Source organism: Lepisma saccharinum, chromosome 3 (genome assembly GCF_977018435.1).
Source record: "Lepisma saccharinum chromosome 3, izLepSacc3.1, whole genome shotgun sequence".
Lineage (NCBI taxonomy): Eukaryota > Metazoa > Arthropoda > Insecta > Zygentoma > Lepismatidae > Lepisma > Lepisma saccharinum.
Window position 1 is genome coordinate 68,860,881 of NC_139231.1, and position 23,454 is coordinate 68,884,334.

At 37.4% G+C, this 23,454-nt stretch overlaps 1 protein-coding gene across 1 annotated transcript in view; it reads right to left on the reverse strand.

Annotated features, from left to right (window-relative positions):
- The window catches only part of Girdin (protein girdin), a 100,471-nt gene that overhangs the window by 15,559 nt on the left and 61,458 nt on the right, over nt 1–23,454 (reverse strand). The window contains exons 23-25 of the mRNA XM_083118714.1: nt 21,594–21,686; nt 13,653–13,725; nt 10,356–10,485 (exon numbers count right to left, since the gene is read on the reverse strand). Of these exons, the coding sequence (XP_082974840.1) occupies nt 10,356–10,485; nt 13,653–13,725; nt 21,594–21,686 (296 nt within the window). The remainder of the gene's footprint in view (nt 1–10,355; nt 10,486–13,652; nt 13,726–21,593; nt 21,687–23,454) is intronic.

Consider the following 23,454-nt stretch of genomic DNA (forward strand, 5'->3'; position numbering starts at 1 on the left):
ATGTTTCGAGAAACGGAGAGAAACTCATTTAGCTTTGTGCAAACAAGTTAGAGTATTAAAATTCAATAAATTTTTGTTGCATTTCACAGTAAGATATTGAAACATTTTTTTGGGGTGGTATTTAGGTGTTCAACATCTCACAGCTTTGTGCGGTGAAATGAAGATTCCATGGAAGTGTAGATAGGGTCTTTTCACAATAATACAAACATGTTGGAGGTAAGATGATGGTTAAAGCATGTTTTAATTTGAGTTGATGGAATCATATTACTCGCTGATACAATGTTTTATTACTTTTCACTACATTTATTTGCAATGTATTGCAGGAATTATTATTGATTTGTTTAACAAAGAATTACATATTTAAGAGTGCTTTAGGAAAACATTTTGTTTCTTACAGTAAACATATTAACAAGTTTTAGTCACAATAGTGTACAAGAAATGTTGTTCAATCTAAGGTATCTTCTTCATGTGTTACGGGAAAGTTTATCCAGAATAACTGTCTGTTATGAGGCATTAGTTTAAGTAACTTGTCTAAAATGCCTTTCTTCCTTGCTGCTGAAATTCCACATGGATGCCTTCTTACCTCAGGAAGAGGAAAACCTCTTTTCATGACAGCATTTTGTAAGAAATTGAACTCCTGAAATCAAGATCATAATCTTTTTTATATTTCATGCTCTTACCTCCACGCATGAACTTCATACTGACAATGTCACTTAAGAGAGGACATTGATTGGTGTGTTTGAGCTTATACAGTGATGAGTAATCGAGCCATTTGCAGAAGTGATCTGTTTCCATCACCTTCAATATAACTTTTCCTGAATTTGCCTCTTGGACAGCATCGCAGCAAGTCATTAAAATCATACATTTTTCCCTTTTTCTTCGTTGACAATTCAACCTGGTGATGAAAGCTATCAGCTGACATGAAGGTGTGACCTGGTTCAAAGTAATTCACATCAATTACTTCAGCTGAAACTTCGTCGGAATTAACTATATATACAAAATAAGAAAAAAGGCACCAATTCTTATTTTGTGACGAACAATTATCAAACAAAAAAAACAAAATGGGTTATATCACAAAAGTGAGAAAATAATTGATATCTTCCTTCTTCCGAACAGATACTCCCTCATGCCATATGGTTGCCATTACATTCCTTCTCTTTTTGCTACCTACCGGAGCAAATGTTTCGTAAAATGCAATACTTCATTTAGTGAAAGCTGCAGACTTGAATGTGTCCATTCGAGGTAACATAACGACATTTCGCAAATCTACCGACACAACCACTGTTTTTGAATTTTCGATGTCTTCATTACTGTATTTCTGATATTCCTCTCTACTTCTTTCAGCACGTTTAATGTGACTTGCCCATGCTAGTCAAATTCCACATTCACTGTCACGATTTGCTGTGTGTTCTTCATTGTGTACTGACGAAACTTAACATTGTTCACACTCTTCATGACCCAACCTAGCAAAGGAAATGTTCATCTTACGAAGGACTTTCCTTTAAAGGCCGTATGAACAAATCTTGCCATTCTTTCTAACAAAATCAGAATACATATCAGAAATACATATGTCGCTGGGTAAGTATCTCCTTAGTGGCACGTGTTCTCTTTGGTAGTGAGAAATTGTAGGATTATATGATTCAATATGTTGTTCAATAATATTTTTATCAACTTTCCTTTCTGGCCAGCCATATTTTCCTCTCATATTAGGAGGTGGCGTAAGAGAATCACTAGGTGTAGATGTTACAGCATCATGAACAACACTATTATTTTCTTTGGTAAATCCCAGTGTAGTTAGGAAGAATGTCTTGCAGATGGACACTTGCTTGCCTTCATTCGGAAGAAAGTAGAAGAAACTATTCCTCCTCCGTGACCTTTCTCCAGTAGTTGTAGACCTGCTAGTTGGACACGTGTTTCACGTGATTTAAAATAAAACTTTGGTGTTCAAGCCAATTGCACTTCCAAAACTGACAGTTTTTCTCTCTTCGACGATCTTCATTAATCTTCAATTTACACTTTCTTCGACACTTTTCATCACATGGCTCCCTAACAGGATGTCTTTCAATATACTTCGATTGTTGCATTCGCTTATCTTCTTTTGTAAACTGCTTCTTCTTCCTCTTCTTGCCAACATATGCATTCAAGCAATTTCTTGTTGTAGATGGAATAGTTTCTGAGTCATCGCATGTCTTCTTCTCACGTATATCCTTGTTGTCATGTTGCACTAGACCAGAGGCGTGGCGTGCATGTAGCCGGTGTTACCGCAGGTAACAGCAAAATGTAAAGAATTAAAAAGTTGCTTCAATAAAATGACAACATTGTTAAATACATTAATGAACACTGTTGCCTTCGAGTAGATATTGCCTAGGACATTTTTCCTGCAGCCGACAGAAGCGAAGAGGGAGGCCGTTCCGCTACCCTGAAGAGGCAACAAGGGAGAAGAGGGCGCCAATGCAAGGAAAGAGCGGGGAAGGACTTTGGTGTATTATTCATATGCCTGTTAAGGGGCCCTGTTGCCGTTCAGACCCACCGGAGCAGCCAGTGTTGTCACATCGGATTGACAGAAAAGAGCTAAATCCCGCCTAAAATAGGAATACAATCTGTGAAGCAACCAGAGTAGACTGCAAAGCCAAGGCTGGATTGAACTACAACTGAGACCAGTTAGGTAATAGACGAAAATATAGTTCCTTGGTGTGATTCATGATTTGGACAAACCTTGCTCCAAAATACTAAGTTGGCAACAGTAATACGTACAGCTGAGTTTCCCTTCCACAAAGGAGCGAAGTTCTGTCGTCTGTCTGCCCAGTGCTCACCACACAAACGTCAAACTGGCCCGGGAAAAGTGTGGTTCTTCTTCTTCCCCTTCGCAGCTCATTGCAAAGAAACGGACACAGATGAAGAATTGACAAGGGTCTATCACCAATCATTGGATTTTCGTGGTAACTGTCTCATGAGTGGTAGTTCTTTCCAGGTGCGTCACCTGATAATGTTCGCATGAGCACGTGAACACTCGTGTATATGTTCTAAATTTCGTACATATTAAATGCACACACACATATATTTCTTCGAAATAATACTTTTTTGATGTTCGAGTATACACACACAATTTAGTCTGATACGGCGTCTTTCACGTCTGATAACTTTTTTTAGATAGTTGGTAACACTGACTCCCACTGTGTTCCACGGTTGCGATGAACACAATGGCTGTGTTGTGTGTTGTGAACTGGCAGCTAAGAGGCTGTTGGCCACTATACCCCGAAAATGTTCACTGCCCTGTGCGAACATTATGGTGCGAACCCTGATCCAAGCGGCAATACTTCTTACATTCGGCACCAGGGCACAGCATATACATAGGAGGACTCGAAAAGATCGGCGCTATATAGTTGCTATATAGTGAGAAGTCGCTAAACCTGGCAGATTTTAAATTCCAGTGGGCGCTAACATTCACGGAATAGTGACGAGCGACTTTTCTTTAGAAACTAGTCTGCAGGAGTTACATAATATCTTTCAAAGTTTATATGATTTGCGCGTGTGCGTCTAAGGGCAATTCAGACTGTGCAACTTCCTTTAGTAATCGACGTTTTTCATGCCAAGGAAATAACTCTCACCAACTTAAATTGCAAAGGAAAGTGCTGACTACATTTACATAAATTCAACATGCATTTTTCTGGTAACTATACTCAGAATAGTATGGGGTCGTATGGCCTAAATAGTTGTTACCGAAAAGTTATCGATTGATATTAGTAAATCATTTTTACTATTCTCTACGTTATTACAATATGCTTATTGTATAGAACAAAATATAACTTTCAGAAAACTAGAGCTGTATTTTTGCTACACATACATTTTCTTTTTTGAAGTTAGAAAGTTGAAATAATATATGCATTTAAATTATCACAATTGAAATTAAATGCATTTTTAATGTGCATATAAACACACATACATTCAATAAACCTGGTGTAAGTTGTTCCCCACAGCATTTTTTAAAAATACATTTTGTATTTTTCACCAGCAAATTTGATTCAGCGATTTTTAATTAGCGTATGTTGAAGATTTAGAAACTTCTGCGTTTCAATTGTTGGCAACACTGCTGCTGTGGAAGAACTGCAAGGGAGCACGTTTGTTTTGCAAAGATCAAGTACCGTTAATTTTTCGTGGGAACAAAAAAGCCTATGCTCTTTGGCAGCAATGGGTAAAAGGCGGTTAGTGTCGATGTCGAGAGCAAGATATCTATTGACAAGCGGTTGGGTGAATGCACTGGCTTTCAGACGTGCGTGTGTGTTGTGCCGTGTGTGTGTAGTGTAGTGTTGTGTTGTGTTTTGTACACTATGAATACTGTTAGGAGTTTGAAAGAAAAGTCATTTTCGCGATTGAGCGAAACAGAACGAACTCAAGTAAAAAGGATGGGCCCTCACCAACCGACCTCTACATTGTACAAGAGGTAAGTACTCCCAAATGCGTTATTAAAAGAACATTAAAAAATTACTGGTACACGAAGTACAATTGGTTATGTGGGTGCAACGTTGTGAACGCGCAATTTTGTTTTCCTTGTTTATTGTTTGGAGGTGAGAATTCATGGACAAACACAGGACACATCCTGGGCGTTTGTTACCATTTGCACATGCGACTCGCTTAAAAAGAGACTGCATCTGGATTGGAACGATTCGTTTTGTGCAATGTATAAGATCAAGGATAGTAAATATGTTTGATTGATTGATTTGGTGCTTTAAGTCCACTTTATGGACAGTAAGGCTAATCGGGACTGGACCTACAGTTTTAAGTGGGATCAGAACCACTGTGTGCCTCCACCGGGTTTCGAACCGGAACCCCTCGATTACAAGGCGACGACAGGTAAATATGTTAATGACAACGACGAACAGATGTTACTACATGCTTTAAATCAGTGGTTCCCAAAGTGTGTGCCACGGCACCCTGGGGCACCGTGATTAGCTTACAGGGGCGCAACGAAATGTTCCGATATTTTCACCGAATCGTTAGTCAATGCTATGAATGTTTCAAATATCTGCTTATTTAGTACTTTTTTTTTTACATATAAAATGTTTCTGAATTTGAAATACGTGTTTAATTTTTAACGTAAGACAAGCAATCTTACAAGTAACTGAGCTTTGCAAGTGTTAGAGAGGGCTACATTCTGGGCGCCGCGGTAAAGTCTTGAAAAAACTAAGGGAGCCGTGAAGCAAACAAGTTTGGGAACCCTTGCTTTAAATGCTCGAAAATCAATCTCTCTCTAAACCATTGCTAGGAGGAAAAATACGGAACACTAGGAAAGAAGGAATACAAGCAATGTCACATTAACTGATACTTCAATCACAAGCATCACAAACGAGTTATTGTGAGCGGGGCGAGGGGACATTCTGTTCAATACCCAAATATCTTATACTATATACAAAATATTTTTTTCTGGACTGGAGGCATCCTCCCCTCTGTCCCGCTAGCAATGCACGTGCTTTCAAAGCTGAATGAATGTCGTTGGTTAACATATGATTGGTGTAATAGAAAGTAGATTGCGAAGTATGATAATCTTGCGTTGTACATACCTGAGATTGCATCTTATACTAATTAGTTTGCACTAGCCATCACAATTGTAAATAACATAATTAAAAGGGTGTTAATTGAATAAAAGAGTATTTTATTGCCTCAGATATAGCATGATTTTGGGGGGAAATTGTTGAAAATAAGTTGAACTGTTATTCTTACTTGTTCAATATTGAAGATGAAGTTACAAGGGAGAGTAGTAAATCTCCAATCAGTAAAAAAAAATTATTGTTAACACCCGTATGTGAACAGCACGCGACGCCACTGGTTCTTTCTAGAAATGTTTGTGGCTAAATCACTGTGCTGATTGCAAAACTAGAATGAAATCAACAAATATCTAGCTCGAAGACATGTTTTCTTTACCGAAGAGGGGAGGGGGGGGTTGTAATAACGTCTAGTAGGCATAATTGTCGTACTGATAGCCGGTAACACTTTTTAAAAAGTCACGCCACGCCACTGCACTAGACACAGAATCACTAATGGAAGCTGAGTCACCAATGGATATATCTGAATAACTACCATTTGATGAAGGTTAGGAACATAATCTTTGTCATGAAATGCAACCTTCGTGGAAGTAGAAAGTTTCTTCTTTAATAATTGTACTCGTTCACGTTGCATTTTGTTTAAAGCTAAGGTCAAAGCCTTTTTACTTCGTTCCAGATCATCCATTGTAATACACAAAACCGGGGCTCTCTCCGCGACGATCAATTCACAAATAACTCAGTTTCTCTGAAGTTCATGCACAGTTTATTTGGCAACAAAGGAACTACGGCTTACTTTGAAGTTCAGTCATTGTTATAAACAAGTATTGAAGAAAAACCCTACCTTTCAAAGGAAATGGAACTCTACTTATAAGAAGGCCCTAACTACCAGATAGGGCCATTTGTGACATTTTGTAAGGTACATTTGCACATAGGGTATTCAATATTCCTTGATTTCACCAATTGTATTGAAGATAGGGTCTCGTAAAGCTACCATCTGGTGCATCATGTTATGGCCAATATTATGGTGTGTAATCTCAAAGAGAAGGAAAAGTGTAGTTAGGGCCTTTTCATCTACGACGGCAGTATGGGTATCGACATCGGTGAGTATCAGTTGATTTTCTTTTACCGATACCAAAGATTTTCAGAGGCTATAGAAGAGCGGGCAAAGGCAACAGCTCTTCTCAACATTTGTCCTTTCTAAAAGTTCGTTCACCCTTGCTTGTGACTGATTGGGAGATCAGACAGGAAGTTCCTTAGAATTTTCCTAGAAACACTGGATCATAAACCACCACCCTCCTGGGAAGCAGATGGCAAGATCAAAGGCATGTGCAAGTGAAATATGAACCCTAACTTGACTATGAAAGCATGTAACTGCTTAGTTAACGCTGTGGGAAATAAACCATTCATTGCCAATTCTCGCTTGAAACTCGTGGTGGTAAGATAGGTGGATGCTTTTAACCCCCCGCCGCACTAATGCCGGGTCAGGTAGTTGCGGGGTTCTTGGAAAAGAGGGATGAAGGTCACTGTGAAATTAGCTTTGTTTTATCTACGTTGAAGCACGAAGGGGGATCAGCAATTTATACTTATCCTCTTCACTTCTGTCTTTCGTGTGACTGCCGGTATTGGCCAATGATGGCTATTTATTTCCATCAAAAGCCGGCCCCCGTGGTGGAGTGGTTAGCACATCGTGCTACGATGCCAGGGTTCTAATCCCTGGGCATGGATGTTTGTGAGTGTCCATTCATCAATTTCATCACATCATTCATCCCCATCTTCGCAAATTAGCCAAAAGTGGCACAAAAAGCAAAGTAGAAAACAGCAAATTAATCAATCAATAATTTCCGCCAAGATTAGATTGAGAACATACTGCTTTGAATGACAGTACTAAGAAAGATAAGCTAATCGGGACTCAAGCACTATGTGCCTCCACTGAGTATCGAACTCGTAATGTATTGATTACAAGGCGACGGCGACACCATTGGAGAGGCCCCTCTAAAGATTTATATACACCACTACTTACAATAATGTACATAAAAGATTTATCAGGAACTTTACTTTTCATCAAATGGACGCATCATCATTCTTTTTGTTATTCAATAAATATTCAATTTTTTTACTTCTTTGACATAAATTTCATTGCCATGACTGTTGTTTTTACACAAATTTCAGCGGTCTTAACTACACATAAGCTAGATGATGAATATTTGCTGTTTTATCTCTGATTTTATAGCGTCTTTTTACTATTCTTTATTCAAGATAGAAGGAACAAAATAAGTATTAGCATTGTCTTTCCTCCATTTCTTAGTCTGTGATTACATACAACAATACTCCATACGCATCGGAGAAATTAAAGTACTAATTTCATATTATTACAATTATATTAACGTATTAAATAGAAACACTTTTATTATTATATTTCTGAGACACTTGGCTCGGACTAGCTCCCCAAATTATATATTTCTAAATACGTGCCTAGTGATGTGAAGCGTTAGTATGACTCGGTAACTAGCCTTTTTATTTTATACTGGAATTATACAAGTATCAGTATCGGCAAATGGTGGTATCTGCTCAGCTCTACTAAAAACTCTAAAAAGTTTGATTTTTATTACTTCCTTATTTTTGTCAGTGTCATAGCAAGAGGTGGGCAAAGTGGGTGACCATCCAGGGCCTCACGTCCGATAGAACTAATACAAACAAATAATAAATAGAAGTGAGAAAAATAGATAGAAAAGGTTAATTCTTGCAGACAATAAAATTACAATATCCTGTTTTTCTCCCTTACAATTTGAATGAATACGTTAATTTTGTTGCACTTCAAGAACATTTCAGGTATAACAAAATGAGATTCACAATTATTTTCTAAGGTCCTGAAATTCAAAATGAACTTACACAATTAATGTGCAATCAAGTGAAAATGTCTATATTAAAAAAAGTCAGATTTGCTCAGTACATTGTTCTATTAGTTGATAGTACCATAGGATTCTGCACATATTGAACAAACGACTATTGTTTGAAGATTTGTTATTGATACCTGTTCTATAGAAGTGCATTTCATTGATTTTCTTTCTGTAGATGAAACGAATGCTGGTGTGCTAACAGCCACAATGGGCAATCATGGTTTGTGTAAATTCACACGTCAGAACCACTAGCGTACGCAGGTTTTTTTTCTTGGAGAGGATTGAAATCATAAAGGTTGGATATCACATAGCTGCATTCTAGAGGGTGAGCGGGATACACAATTACATATTTTGTAATTAACACTTTTAGGCATCATTTTAAAAGTTGTTCAAAGACAAACTTGGTAATCGGGTGTGATTTTAAGGTATATTTGCATTTACCACTTTGGTTTTACCCAGAGTTCTTTACAGATTTCATTTGAAAATTATTATTTTGTCAAAATTTCGGAGGGGCTGCAGCTTTCCCTGCACATGCCAGTCGTCAGAACACAAATACATGCATTGAATCCATGAGCATTTATCATGCCATGTGGTTGTTATAATTGGAATCTTTTTGGTGACGCTGCCAAATCTTCTATTATGGCAAGTAGTTTCTTTGGCTTAGTTCAGAGATATAAACAAACACCTTCTTCTCTAGGTCTTCTAAAAGATGGGCCATTTTGAAGCTAAAACTCAAAATTTCTTTAAAACTTCGATCAGGAAGTCATTGGGAATGTAGGCTGGAGAGTGTTAAAGCCATAACATTCCAGTTCGTTAAAATTTGTAAACACACACAAAATCTTCTTGACACATGAGATGATGAGATGATTCAATACCAGTAACTGATTGTGAATCATATAAGAGGACAACCATTGAGTTTCTGTTTTCACTGGTTGTATAATGTGATGTCCTGTCTTGTGTTAACAAAATGCATAAGAGTTGGCAAAGTGTTTAAATTCACTAACATAACACCCAAGCTCACCTTCAGGAATTCTCAGCTTGGATTGAAGAATACTATTCAATTGGATTTCAGTCTGCGTTAATATAAGAAACTCCATATATTGTGCAGCAGCGAAAACTTTGTGAGGCACATCCAAATATTTTTATTTTGCTGAAAATCATTCCAACTCTTCCTGTAACTATTCCATCCACTGAAAGAAGCTTTTCCAGGTTGAATAGAAACCTACCACTAAGAATGACCATGTCTCAAGAATGATTTTCAGGACTGGCAATATTAACCAATGACATTGCCTTAACTCGTGACTATTCAGAAGTCGCTCCAGGTAAAGCAGACAAAGACATTTTTAGAATGATTGAAATTATTAAATATAATTTTAATAGGTAATTTTTACTTTTATTATTATTTAAATTTGATCAAAACAATCAACCAATCAACTTTTGTTAACATAGCTATGCCTGAAGATTTTATATCAAATCACATTGAGATTTCTTTCAAATTTATAGAATAGATGGGGCCTCACATTCTAATCTAATCGCAATATGTTGCTACGCCACTGATTTTTGTAACTTTTCTGCCACTTTTGGCTAATCACAACAAGTGATAAGATGAAATTGATAAAGGTACACTCACAAAGAACACCCATGCCATGCTGGGATTCCAACCCAGGACCTCTGGCACTGTAGCACACTGCGCCAAACACTCTGCAACGGAGGTCGACTATACACTATAAAGATAGTGTAAGTGAAAACGTAACATAATATTGTAGACTCTGGATATGGAAAAACAACTTCATTCAACATGGGACTCTTCATGTTGTCATACATAGTACAGAGTGGTTAAAAATATATACAAAAAAAATGGAAATACAAGTTTCAATCTATGATTGTTACAGAAATACATAAAAAAATTAGCCCTTACCTGCTGGTGACTGCAGATATACATCATCCAAACTTGTGTCTGACTCATTGCCTAGTTCTCCTGACTCTGACTCATGAGACACATTTGCTTGGCTCCTAGATCGATTGCCTTGTTGCCAGTACTTCCCACTCTGCAATGCAACAGATGTTGATTTTGCAGTACTTACACTGTTCATAAATAGAATAGCTAATTTTTATGACAGAGATTCTTAGAAATGAACAAGATTTTTGTTACCAGTTGATACCAATTACAGATTACAGGGTGGATCAGTATTATGTGCAGGATGAGTCTGTAGCTTTGTAACAGGCTAATAGTTTCTGAAGGCAATACTAATACATGCAAATTATAACAACTGAAAGTATTTCAGGATATTATGTTAATAAGCAAGTTTTCCATCAGATCTATAACACAGCAATTGGAAAAATTTGTTTTAAAATATTCATAATTTCACACAAGAGATATAATCATTTCATCACAAAATTAATTTCTCCCTGCAATACTGTTGCAGAAAAGATTGAATTCTTCTTTTGCATAATTTCCAGGATTTTTAGACATGTTACCTTCCCGTCAAGAACAACTCTCATGATAAATCAAAATTCATTATTCAATAATGCATTTATTAAAGTTAAAATGACTTATTCCCATTATAAATATTTGATTAAAAGTCTTGCATTCAGTAAATTACATCTGCAAGTGGAGCATGTACCACTTCTTGAACACCACATGGTGTACCTGCTCATGAACACCTGTTCCTTTTTATTGATACAGCCCATATTTCACTCCAATAACTCAACTTTGAGATAATAGACTGAGTCCGGTACACAAAGGGAAGTAAGCACACGTGGGTTTTCGCGTGGAGAGGTTGCAGCAGTTGGCGCAGAGATTTTGACTGAAAGGTGGTCGCGCAAGTTAGTGCTCTGTCTGTTGAATTTTGCATACCTCCGGGGACATTTTCTTCTGGCGAAGTGGTAAAGTAGAGTCTTCAGTCCGAAGACCACGCTAGTCCGCCGTTGTTTGCAGAGGCACTAGAAACGTTACATCGGCATCAGTTAGGCCAAGATTGCAGAAAAGGATTTTCTCCAGCGACAAGACACCAAGGTTCGTCGGAAAAAGAAGATGGAACGAGGATTTTAGTGAATTGGTCCCCAGTGTCGAGAGCTCTCTTGTTTTAATCCCCACAAGCTTGATCTTCTGATAAAAAAATCCCACTAAAGTTTGAAAAGCGCTAATTCTTTCTAAAGGCCGGCCATGTAATCGTGAGTAAAAAGGTTAAATTTGTTATTTTTACAAATATATGTGAGAGTGATTTTTTCTTTTACCAAGATAATCTAAAGTACTGGTGTCAACTCTTGTATTGGGTTTACTCATGTAAACCAAGAACCACCAGCGAATCAGTGTGAACTTTTAATTATTTTTTTTGTGAAGTTATTTCTTAGTTTTCTTCTGTAATAAAAGAAAGTAAAGGTAATTGATTATTCTTTTCTTCAAACATTAAAATCTATAAAAAAATATTTGAAATCAGTTTACCTCAATCGAACTGTAGTTAAAAAGCAAAGCTAAGTCTAATACTAATAATAATAACAATAAAATCACGTTTTATCGTTATACATTTGCAACAAGAAAGTGATTAATGCCAATAGGCACTTACTGTAGTAGATTTCTATGTGAAAATATTTCAAAACATGAACTTTTCCTAGAGTATTTAATACACAATTTCTACTTTACATCAACATACTTCCAGTGCACTACTCCAAAAAATGTTGATTTTTCCAGAAAAACAGTAAATTTCCATGAAAATTCCAATACTTTTCCAGAAAAATAAATTCCCTGACTTTTCCAGGTTTTCCAGATAGGTACACACCTTGAAGGATCATTCACCATCTTAATTAATGTATGTAACTGTATTTAGATAAAGAAAACTGCACATTTAGACACTTACAACTAGAGTACATGAATTATACCTTTGCACTCATTAAAATAATAAAATGACAGAATTCTGAACTAAATTATATTCTATTCATAGAAATGTGGATCAGTAAAAAATTCAGGAATCTTATTGATAAACCTATATCCTGAATCTAATTGTTACTTTTTCAGAGTTGGGATCTTTCATGGAGTCTGCAAAAATAGCACATGCCACTTTCTCAGAGTCTAATCATCTTGAAAATTATGCAAAAATTCAGTTTTCATACAGCTTTCGTGATTAAATAACAACTATTTTAATATTCCAATGCAATTCTTGAATAACTTAAAGCAAAACTGGTAAATCGATGCATATAATTCCAGTGGAGTACTTACATATTAATATTAGTCAATATTGCGAAAAAAATTCAAGTATTGGTGGGAGTTGGTAAGAGTACCAGGATTGATATTGGTATTGATTGATTGATTTAGTTTATTTTGCTTCACATTTTGTGCCTCTTGGCTAATTTGCGAAGATGGGGATGAGTGATGAAATGGATGAATGGACATTCACAAACAACCAAGCCCGAGCGGGATTTGAACCCGGGACCCTTGGCATCGCAGTGCGATGTGCTATCCACTCAGCCACAGGGTCCGGCAATATTGGTATTGGTTCAGCCTGACTAATATGCCTACATCAGATAATACTGTGAGATTATTGATTATATCAGATCGCTATAGGAGAGCCCCTGTATAGGGTACAAAGGACTGTGATATGAAATATATAAGAAGAATGGTACAAACTGAGGTGTAATTAAAATACCACAGATACATATGAAGAGAATGGTTGCAGAAATTGACTGAATGGAGATTAAATACAAACAGGAAAAAGAAGAACAATAAAGTTGAAAGAAGAGTAGGATACCAGGCTCAAGTGAAGAAGTAAGAAATATACAGTGACTGCGTATGGTGGAGAAGTTTCATACATCGATCCATGAAATTATAATTAATTGACGATGTTGATGAATGGTTGACAGATTTAAAAAAGGACAAGAAGCTTCAATATATTGCAAAACACAAAAAATAAGACTGCATAATACATTAATTAAGACCTGGCGGCTTAATGTTTGGATGCAGGTTGTGAATGCTAATCAGTACTGATTACAACCTTTTGAAGGAAAACATTCACAGATGAGATATAATAATGAGCTGCATCAACTTTATGAAGATGCAGAGATTGTGCAGAAAAATCAAATTAACATGATGGGGGGGGGGGGATATTTACTGAATTCGTGGACCAAGGTGGAGGAAGATTTCAAAAGAGGCAGCAGTTTATGGTGGACTGTAGTGCCAGAAAAGGATAGGCGAAGGTTAAGGAGGAACCTGTTCGCTTACCTTAGGGACTTTGCTGATGATTTCTGATCCAGCCTTCCTTACTTTTCTCACTAGGCTTGCTCCAAACCCTTTCCTGCAAAGAAATACATGTTGATCATTATTTCAATTAAATAGTTCCAAAGGAAGTTATTAAATGTACTTTTGTGCACACATCAGAGGTAAAAAAACAAATATTTTTCACAAATACTGGATATGTCAACTTGAAATATAGTTTCCCAAGAGAAGCTCCTGAATACTTTGGACAAAAAAAAATCACTTACAATAAGAATACTGTGAATATCTTTATTCTAACATGTAATATGGTAGATTAAAAATAGATATTAAAGACAAATGGCTATGGCTATCAGAGCTCCTTCACTTTTTGTCTATATTTTGATGGAATTTCCATATACAGTGGAATGTCAATTTTACGTTCTCAGAATTTAAATTTTCCCACATCAGACATCAATCTTCATGGTTCCAAGCCAGGTGTTATAAAAATTCATTTCATTTTACATTTTCATATGTTAATTTTTTTCACCTCAGTCATCTTAAAAACAAAAAAATGGGGTTCCACTGTAATAGCAGCTCAATATCACCAATAACATGTTATGTTGAATTTCTTCTTTGAGCTTGTTGGTGGTTATTGTTTTGAGATTGTCGACGTACAACATGTAGTCCCCCAAAAATGATCCAGTTGTCAAAAACATGATCTTTAGTTTTCTCGCCGTAAGGCAGACCAAAAGAATCACATATTTGGCAGAACGTTGTTTTCACATAAAACAAATTAACATATTAAGTTTTCATGATATGTACATGTTGTTCCACTCCATGATTACATTTGTCATGGCCTACATCTGACAGCCAACAAATGTTACATCAAAACAACATTGCCATATAGCAATCATAACCTGAAAACATCCATTAGCTCCTATTGGTAATCTCTAACTACAGTGAAATCTCAGTTATACGTTTTATGGGGGACAGAAGGGTAAAAACGTATAACTGAGAAAAACGTATTATTGAAATATAATTAAAATGGTAAAATTAAGTACACAAAGAAAGAAAAGGAGTACTACATATACACCAAAGTTTGTTGTATTGCACTAATCTATTCTAAATCGTTATTGTAAATTCACAAATACAGGAGAAATAGACATTGAAGATGGGGGGGGGGGGGAGGGAGCGAAAGGCTCACAAGCAAGGTTTACCCGCTTAATCCATTCAGCCAATTCCCTGGGGAAAAAAACAAACATGATGAACATTACGACAGCAGCCTATTCATTCACCATGCGACCTTGAACTTCTGCCTTACGATTGGGGAACTATTGCCAAAACAATAGTCATTAAATGCTGCTTTCTCTAGCATTTTAACAAATTCTAAAAGCGTGACTCAGGTGTCTTTGTTGTGCCTCCCCCCACAAAAATGTATGTGGACAATTGAGAACATGGCTCAATCACTATTCCCATTTCTTTATCTACGTAATCGTTCCTAGTAGAAGGGGAAGATGGAAGCGCAAAGGGATCAGGGGAGGAACTTGCTTGGAAAACTTTCCTTTCTTGTTTGCCGGGAGAAAAGTAAGAATAATTTGCAAATCCCGGTTATCCGATATTGGTTTAGGAACGAGTTAAAAAAGTCGCTAATCTCCTCTCACAAGAGATAATTAATCTGCAACTGCTATGCATGGCCAGTGTCGTGCCCAGGATTTTTGAAAGGGAGGGGTTTAAGTATACTTTTCTTTAGTAGTCAGCCCTAATTTTGCCATATTTTCCGGCCTACAACGTTCTTTTTTTTTTTTTAGGAATATTGGGGAGGGAAGGATCCCCACCAACCCCCCCTTGGGCATGCCACTGTGCAGGGCTATTCACGAAGCAACCTTCTTTTTAATGCAGCTATCTGCATACGAAATATTGCTCGTGTGTCCCTTACAATACAATAATCCGGAGGCTACTACCAGCGCCAGTGTTATGTCTAGCTATTCCAAAGCAGGCCCTTGCTTATATCGTTTCTGACAGTAATGACTCATCCTACGTACATAAAGGATGCAATTTTTCGTTCTTGTCTTGCTTTCTGATAAACAAAACCTTAACTCTTATCTTGCGGATAACACAAGATTAATCCCTTTGAACACTAGTCAGGATTTTTGAGGGAGTCGGGGGGGGGGGGGTTACGTATACATTTATTTTTTGCTTACCCGATGGCATCGTGGTAACGTCAAAGTTTTGTAATCAAGGGATTCCGGGTTCAATACCCGGTGGAGGCACATAGTGGTTTGGATCCCACTTTAAATTGTCCAGTCCCAATTACCCTTCTGTGCATAAAGTGGACTTAAAATCTTTAGCAGACAGAGCCTTGCGTTCCTGTATTCCCGTTGAAGCTGGCACCTTTGCAACGTGCCCTTTTCAAACTTGCCACTAGTACAAAAAAATTGTACCTTGAAAACTAATTGTCGTAGAGAGAAGGAAATTGGTTTTATTTTCTTCTTAAACACATGGCTTTTAGCGGAGGTAAAATTTATACATTCGGAAATTTTGTGTAATTACGGAATTTCGCTTCTAGTGTCAGTCCTATAGACGCTGGTTGGACCAACTTTTGAGGGACACAATAAAATACCACTCTATAAGGATGTGTAATGCTCGTGTCGCAACGTTGAAAATAAATAATAATAAAACGGAAATCACGGCATTTGGAAATTTTGCTTAATTACAGAATTTCTGTTTTAGCGTCGACCCTATGGATGCTGGATGGACCAAATTTTGAAGGACACACAAAATACCACTCTATGAGGACATGTAATGCTCATGTCTCAACTTAAAAAAATAGCTTCTAGCGTCCACCCTATGGATGTTGGATGGACCAAATTTTGAGGAAGACACAATAAAATACCACTCTATGAGGACATGTAATGCTCGTGTCCCAACTATGAAAAAAACCCTGAAATTACGGCATTCGGAAATTTTGCATAATTACGGAATCTCGGTTCTAGCATCAGCCTTATGGACGCTGGGCGGACCAAATTTTGAGGGGGACACAATAAAATACCACTCTACAAGGATATGTAATGATCGTGTCGCAACTTTGAAAAAAAAATGGAAATTACTGCGTTCGGAAATTTTGCTTAATTACGGAATTTCTAACATCGGCCCTATGGCTGCTGGATGGACCAAATTTTGATGGAAGCACAACAAATGACCACTCTATGAGGATATGTAATGCTCCCCCTGCAACTTTGAAAAAAAGATGAAAATTACGGCATTCAGAAATCTTGCGAGATTACGGAAAAATTCGAACTTTGGGATTTTGCCCCGCTTCCCCCCTGGACTCTTAATTGTCGGAAGTTACTTAAAATGTTGCTTTTTGTTCATTCTTACATTTAGAATTTAATTTTTTAAAAAAGATGCAGTGGCTGAGCAGTTATAGCCTTTTATCTTCAATTTATGCCATAGTAACAAAAGGGAAAAAGTGCTTATTTCAAATGGCGCTTACAGGAAGAAAAAGTCACACAGTGTATGATCGTTGCTTTACTTCAAAGACATTCACACGTTAAAAATAAGTCGCAGTGTTCAATAATTTCGTTTTGCATAATAAAAAGTACTGCAACTTCTGTCTTCAACAACCGTATTATCTTTAAATATGACGGTAATAAGACCCAACGGAACTCCCCCTACCTGCAGGCTGCTGTTGACTCCCCCTCCCTTTCTTCAGCTTGTTTGTAATGTTTACGACAGGCTGGGAAGTGTGACACCAGTGACTTGTCTGACAGCTTGAAAGATATCAATCTCCGACTTGCCGAAGGCAATGCAAAGAACAAAAGCAGGATTATTAAGCACAGGCCAATCTTGTTGAACGGTGCATAGCCCCTCCCCTTCTCTCCGATGCAAGCAACAAAAATATAATTCCAAGTCAAGATTCTGGTCCCATGGTTGCAGCTGATAAGAAAACCTGTATGAGAACGGGTGACAGATGTTATCATCATGGAAATCTTGAACTACAAGAGCAGCATTCTTTCCTGCAAGTTGATTTAAAATTGTATAACTGAAAACTGAAGTCTTTTCCTTGTTGGGACTTAACTTGTCGAATGTATAAGTGGAAAAATTGTATATCTGAAAATCGTATAACTGAAATATAATAGTATGCAGCCTTATGGGAATTGGCAGGGACTGTCAGAAAAAAACATACTAACGAGAAAAACATACTATCACGAAACGTATAATTGCAATTTCACTGTATTAGAATTTAGAAATAGCACATGCAACACATATCTTGTGTCATTTCAAGACCACCAATCAAATGCAGTGTATTATGCAACTATGATGTGAAACACTGATACAGGTATTTCCTTTGCTTTTCCACAAAATTTTACAACCAATTTCTCTAGTAACATGAAACATAATCCCTGGTCATGTTTCCCCATCCCTCTTGTGGAAGGGAGGAATTGCTGATAGTTTTGAACCTTTTTCAGGAAAAAAGTGTCTTTATGTCTCTTCCAGGAAAAGACCCAAGAATACACAAGCATAGAATTGTGCATTCAATTAAAAGCTAGTTATAAACATATTGGGAGTGGTAAAATTATCAGTAATTTTACAGATGGTAGGTTTCGTTGCAGATTTGCGAGGATAGTATGCTATAAAGCCAGAGGTCCCACATTTGAACCCTGTGTAAGGCATGGATGTATCATTGTGTTTGTCCCATCCCTTCATCATTATTCCTAATCATCATTATTAGCCAATAGGTAGAAAAGTGAAATAGAAATAAATAAAGAATTTTACAGTGGAACCTTAAAATTACATTACAGGAAAACCTCGTTAATACAATATTGGTTAATACGAAGTACCCTTTAATCCGAAGTTCTTCCCATTCCCCAGCTGATAAGATAGGATTTATAATGTATTTCAGTACGGATAAATCGAAATACGGATAATTTTTAATACAAAGTTGTTTACAAGACCCTTCCGCAAAACTGGTTTCGCTTAATTCGAAGTAGACACCTGCGTAAGTCGACAAGAGAAGATCGAATGTGGAGAGAGCTTGGATGTTATTTTAACTTGACCTTGACATGTTTCCTTGTCCTAAGAGCTGCTGACAACTCGAGGGAAGCAGCCCGAAATGCCTGCTGGACATTGACGTTCTTTGTCAATGTGCATGGCAGGTCAAGCTCTTTTCCTGCTGAATGCGCCACCTTGGAAATATTCACCAGTTTTAGATGAGAAATGCGAGATAAGATTGCACGAATGTTCCAAAATACAAGATGCGTGGCGCCTGGAAGTCTCACCCATCTGTCTATCTCTGAGCTCGAGATACAGCAATTTCCCGAGCAACTTTTGGCCTGGTAGCCGACAACTTCCGGTAACCACTTTAATTAAAAGCATGTTCTTTGCGCCCTGTAGAACTTCATAAAAAAAGGGAAACTGTTATAGATAATCAAAGCTGCATAGGCCAACTAAAGATTGTCAACCCACTTAATGCGTTGTCATCTAGGTTTCCAGCAAAAGTTGACGTACGTTGATCTTACGTATGTTGCAACTCCAGTTTCCCGCTTCATACGTTACCCAACTGAGCCGGTCATAAAATTTGCCAAAACAGTGTTTTGTTGTCTGAGTGACTTCTCTCTATTTTCTATCCGCAAACGGGGAGGGGGGGTCCGTTGCTAATTGTTTCGGCCGCGATTTTCTTTTTTTTTTTGCTAGTGTGCGTACACGGGCTCCTTTCCTTTGGTGTCTAAAAAAAGCAAACAGTTCTGAATACCTTCTTCAAAAACGAACAGAAACCGCATGATAAGTAAAAGAAAAGTGACCCCCTTCCTTCTCCTACAACAGCTCATTATCCGCCACTGGTGTGCATGATAATGTGATAATTGCAGAATTCAGTTCCCTCTTTCTTGTTTGAATGCAGCTGTCTGGATAGGAAATATTGCCCGTATTATTGTCTGTTGCTGCGTGGTAAAAGGTAATGCAAGGATAATTTTTCTTTTTCACACTGCTGATAAAAGTTCGGTCTTGGACAACTGCATTATCTTTAAAATGCTGATGCGCCAGTGTTTAGTCTGGGAAAGCTCTCGCTTGCCCATAACTGCAATGACTCATCCAGTGCGAAGGAATAAGCATCATTGTTTTGAATCTCGCGAAGCCATATAATCCCCACTTTTCTTCAGAACCATTAGCATGCTGCTGTTAAAAAAACAACAACAAAAAAAAACCACAATGCTCAATGTAGGAATACGAGAGGAAAAGTTTTGGCGGAGCGAGTGTTTGACCTCCAGAATACTCCTGAAACCTACAATAAATTGTCAATTAATCTGAAAATAGGAAAGTTTCGTAAAGCTTGTTTTTAGTTCATTTTATGCTGATGAGCTAAGCGGAACTAAATATACAGTTTAAAGTGGGATCCAAACCAGTGATTATCGAGTGCGGCACTGCTTAGGATTCACATTCATTACAATGCAAGTTGAGGAAGAGTTTGACCTGATCCCTACAAAGGGGGAGGGGGGGCATATGAAGTTAACTGAAGCAAAGAATGCGTGACTTTTTTTACAACGAATTTTACAGCCCCGATTCCTGTCAAGATTCTTCCGAGTTTCACTTCTTGCAATAAACGAGATTGTTTTCCTTTCCGTAGGTCTCCGTGCAAACGGGTTTCTTATGAACTAAAATTGTAAGAATTTCGTGGAAGAGCAACGACTTTGCACAATTAAAAGAAAATACCGTTTTTTTGACTTTTTGCCACAACATGCATCCCGTGCATAACCGGTTGTATAACTAGGCAGGATAAATGGTGTTAACCGTCTCCTTGGAATCTTTGTGTCCGCGTTAAGCTCCATGTTCTCATTTTGTGTAACATTTTTTACACTTTCTTTAAAACGTACAATATTATTATATAGTACATATAAAGCTTATTTTCTGAGCTACCACCAAGTATAAAACATCCTTTGTGGGCATAATTTATACTCTACTTTATTTACACCTGAAAAGAGGCGCCATCTTGAAAAAGTTTGGATAACTCGAAGTCGTTTAATACGAAGTTGTCATTTTTTGGTCCCTTGAACTTCGAATTAACGAGGTTTTTCTGTATTCAGGACCAAGATGAAAACATTTAAAATGAGGGAAAATTTTAAAACACTTTTGCTATGTCAGGACCATGAAGATTGAATATACAATGCAGGAAAATGTAAAATCTGGATTCCAATAGACAAAGCATTCATATACTTAATTCAAGGCATATAAGGGAGTAGAGGTAGAGCACCACATATTCAGAATCTCAGCCATTTAACAAAGTGATATGATCAGTACCATACTCTCACAGCATTTATGTGGGTGTAAGGGGTGATCTTCCACATAGTACACCCAACTGTCAACCTCACTTCCACATAGTACACCCTGGACTACATTTTGCAGACAAACGAGGCTCTGGCGACTGGCCTCATGGCCAGTATAATGGTGTGTGTTGTCCTGTTTTTTGTCCTTATGTGTGCTGAGTGCCCCTCTACAGCCTCAGCTTTTAACGGAAGTCAGAATATTTTAAGATTTTAGTTATGCAATGTTAGAGTTGTTATTTGTAACGGTAAGGGGCTGGACCCCGTATAATGTGACGGATGCAAAATAGCCCAAGTGCTGATGCACCCAAAATTTTTAAATCAAATTCAAATTCACAGCATTTATGCTCAGAGGCTCCCCAAAAATTTCAAATTGATCAGAGGCTGACTGAGTCCCAGAGCCACTTTATGCAAGGACACTGTTGGCAAAATTCCCACCTGAGATTACCCAAAACAGGAATCAAACCTGGAAAACCTGGTAATAAAGAGGCCTGTAGGAAAGCCAAGTCAAAGATAGAAGAACAATGTTGAAATCGACCTGAAGGAAATTTTCTAAAATGATGAAGACTGGATGAACCTTGGCCAGGTAGGGAGAGATGGGAAGCACGTGTTGGCTGCAACAGTGAACATTCCAGAGTTAGTTATTACTTACTTCTTTGGGGAGCAGCTCTCCATTCTCCTGTAATGCTCCATTATCTTTTCTTCCAACTTCTCCTTCTGCCTTCTCAAGTCATTCAGGCGATCTCTGCAAGTAGAACAAAGGTTGAAGGTTGTATGCATAGTTAACTGAGAGTGCAGTTTCTCAACTATTTTGAGCTGTCTACCCCTTGTAATATTACTTTCGCCTTCATGTATCTCCACTTCACTTCATAGATCTTTATACATCTTTATAAATATTCAACAAATGCTTCTGCATAACAAATAAATATTAACTGAAGATGACAACAGTTGCAGCAATTACTTTTAGTTATAAAAAGAACCCATACACAAATTACATGTAACATAATAAATATCAACTTCATTTTCAAAGTAAATACTTCGAAAGTAAAAATTACAGCTACATTGATATGAATTTTCTTTTTTAAAAATAAAAGTGAAAAGTTGGAAAATAAAACTGTGTTTGTGCTAGTGTTAAATGATTTTCAGGGAGTAACTTTAAAGTTGAAAGTGTTTTACTATCTCTACCATTAATAACTAACTCGTAAAATATTTTTTTTTAAATGCACCTGAATGACATCAAACATGATTTTTTATTTTTAATCAGAAATATACAGTCATGTATACTATGAAGGATAACAGCAGCAAAAAGTGCTAAAGAAAAGTTGATACTAATGGCACTCAAAGGCATTCAGTGATATTTTCATTAGCGCACAAAAAATGTGTTTTTTGTTGATTAGTCAACAACAGATCAAAAATTAGACAAACATTTACAGCATATGGAGAGAGTACTCAAATTTTGATCAGCAGAAATCAATGTTAATCTGTGTGATCAAAGAACTTCAATGGTTCGTTTAAACTAGCATTGAGCCAATATTCATACAGAAGGATTTTTTATTTATTTATACGAGGTGTGGCTAGAAAAAAAACGGACTGTTGCTACAAAATCTTTTATTGGTTATTTTGTACAATACGAACATTATCCCCTTCAAAGTACTCTCCTGCACTATTGATACACCGCTCCATACGAATCTTCCATTTCTGGAAGCAGTGCTGGAAATCATTTTCTGAAACCATGTTCATGACCTCCATCACTTTTGTTTTCACAGATTCTACGGTTGTAAATCTGGTTCCTTTCAGTGCTGATTTGACCTTTGGGAATAAGAAAAGATGCACAGAGTGATATCCGGCGAATAGAGTGGATGCTCTAACACTGGGATCCCATGCTTGGCCAAAAAACCTTTGACTGACAATGCCGTGTGGACAGATGCATTGCCCTGATGAAGAATCCATGAATTGCTTTTCCACAAATCAGTTCGTTGTCTTCTTACTCACTCATGAAGGGTCGTCAGCACCATAATTTAATAATGTTGGTTATTTTGCAATAGCTCTAATACTCAAGGACGATCTTTTCAAATCAATTCACCGACATTTGCAATGTTTGTTTCAGTTTTTGACGTGCAAGGCCATCCAGGAAGCGAGTCTTCCGGAATCACTTCTCGTCCCTCTTTAAATCTTTGAAACCACTCAAACACTTGCGTGCGTGATAAACATTCATCTCCGTACACTTCCTTCAACAAACCGTAAGTTTCTGTGGCGGATTTTCAGAGTTTCATAAGAAACTTCAAATTGATATGCTGTTCCACTTTCACACTTAACATTTTTCCGACGGAGCAAAGATGTATGGTTCACTTCGTCCACAGGCTACAGTGGAACTGAGCACCGCACACCCTGGAAAATCACACAGTCGATAGGCGGGGTATCACGTTATACACTCATGCACCACTTGTCGTTGTCGACTGCAACATCAATCAGTTTTTTTTTCTAGCCACACCTTGTATATCAAGACCTGATCT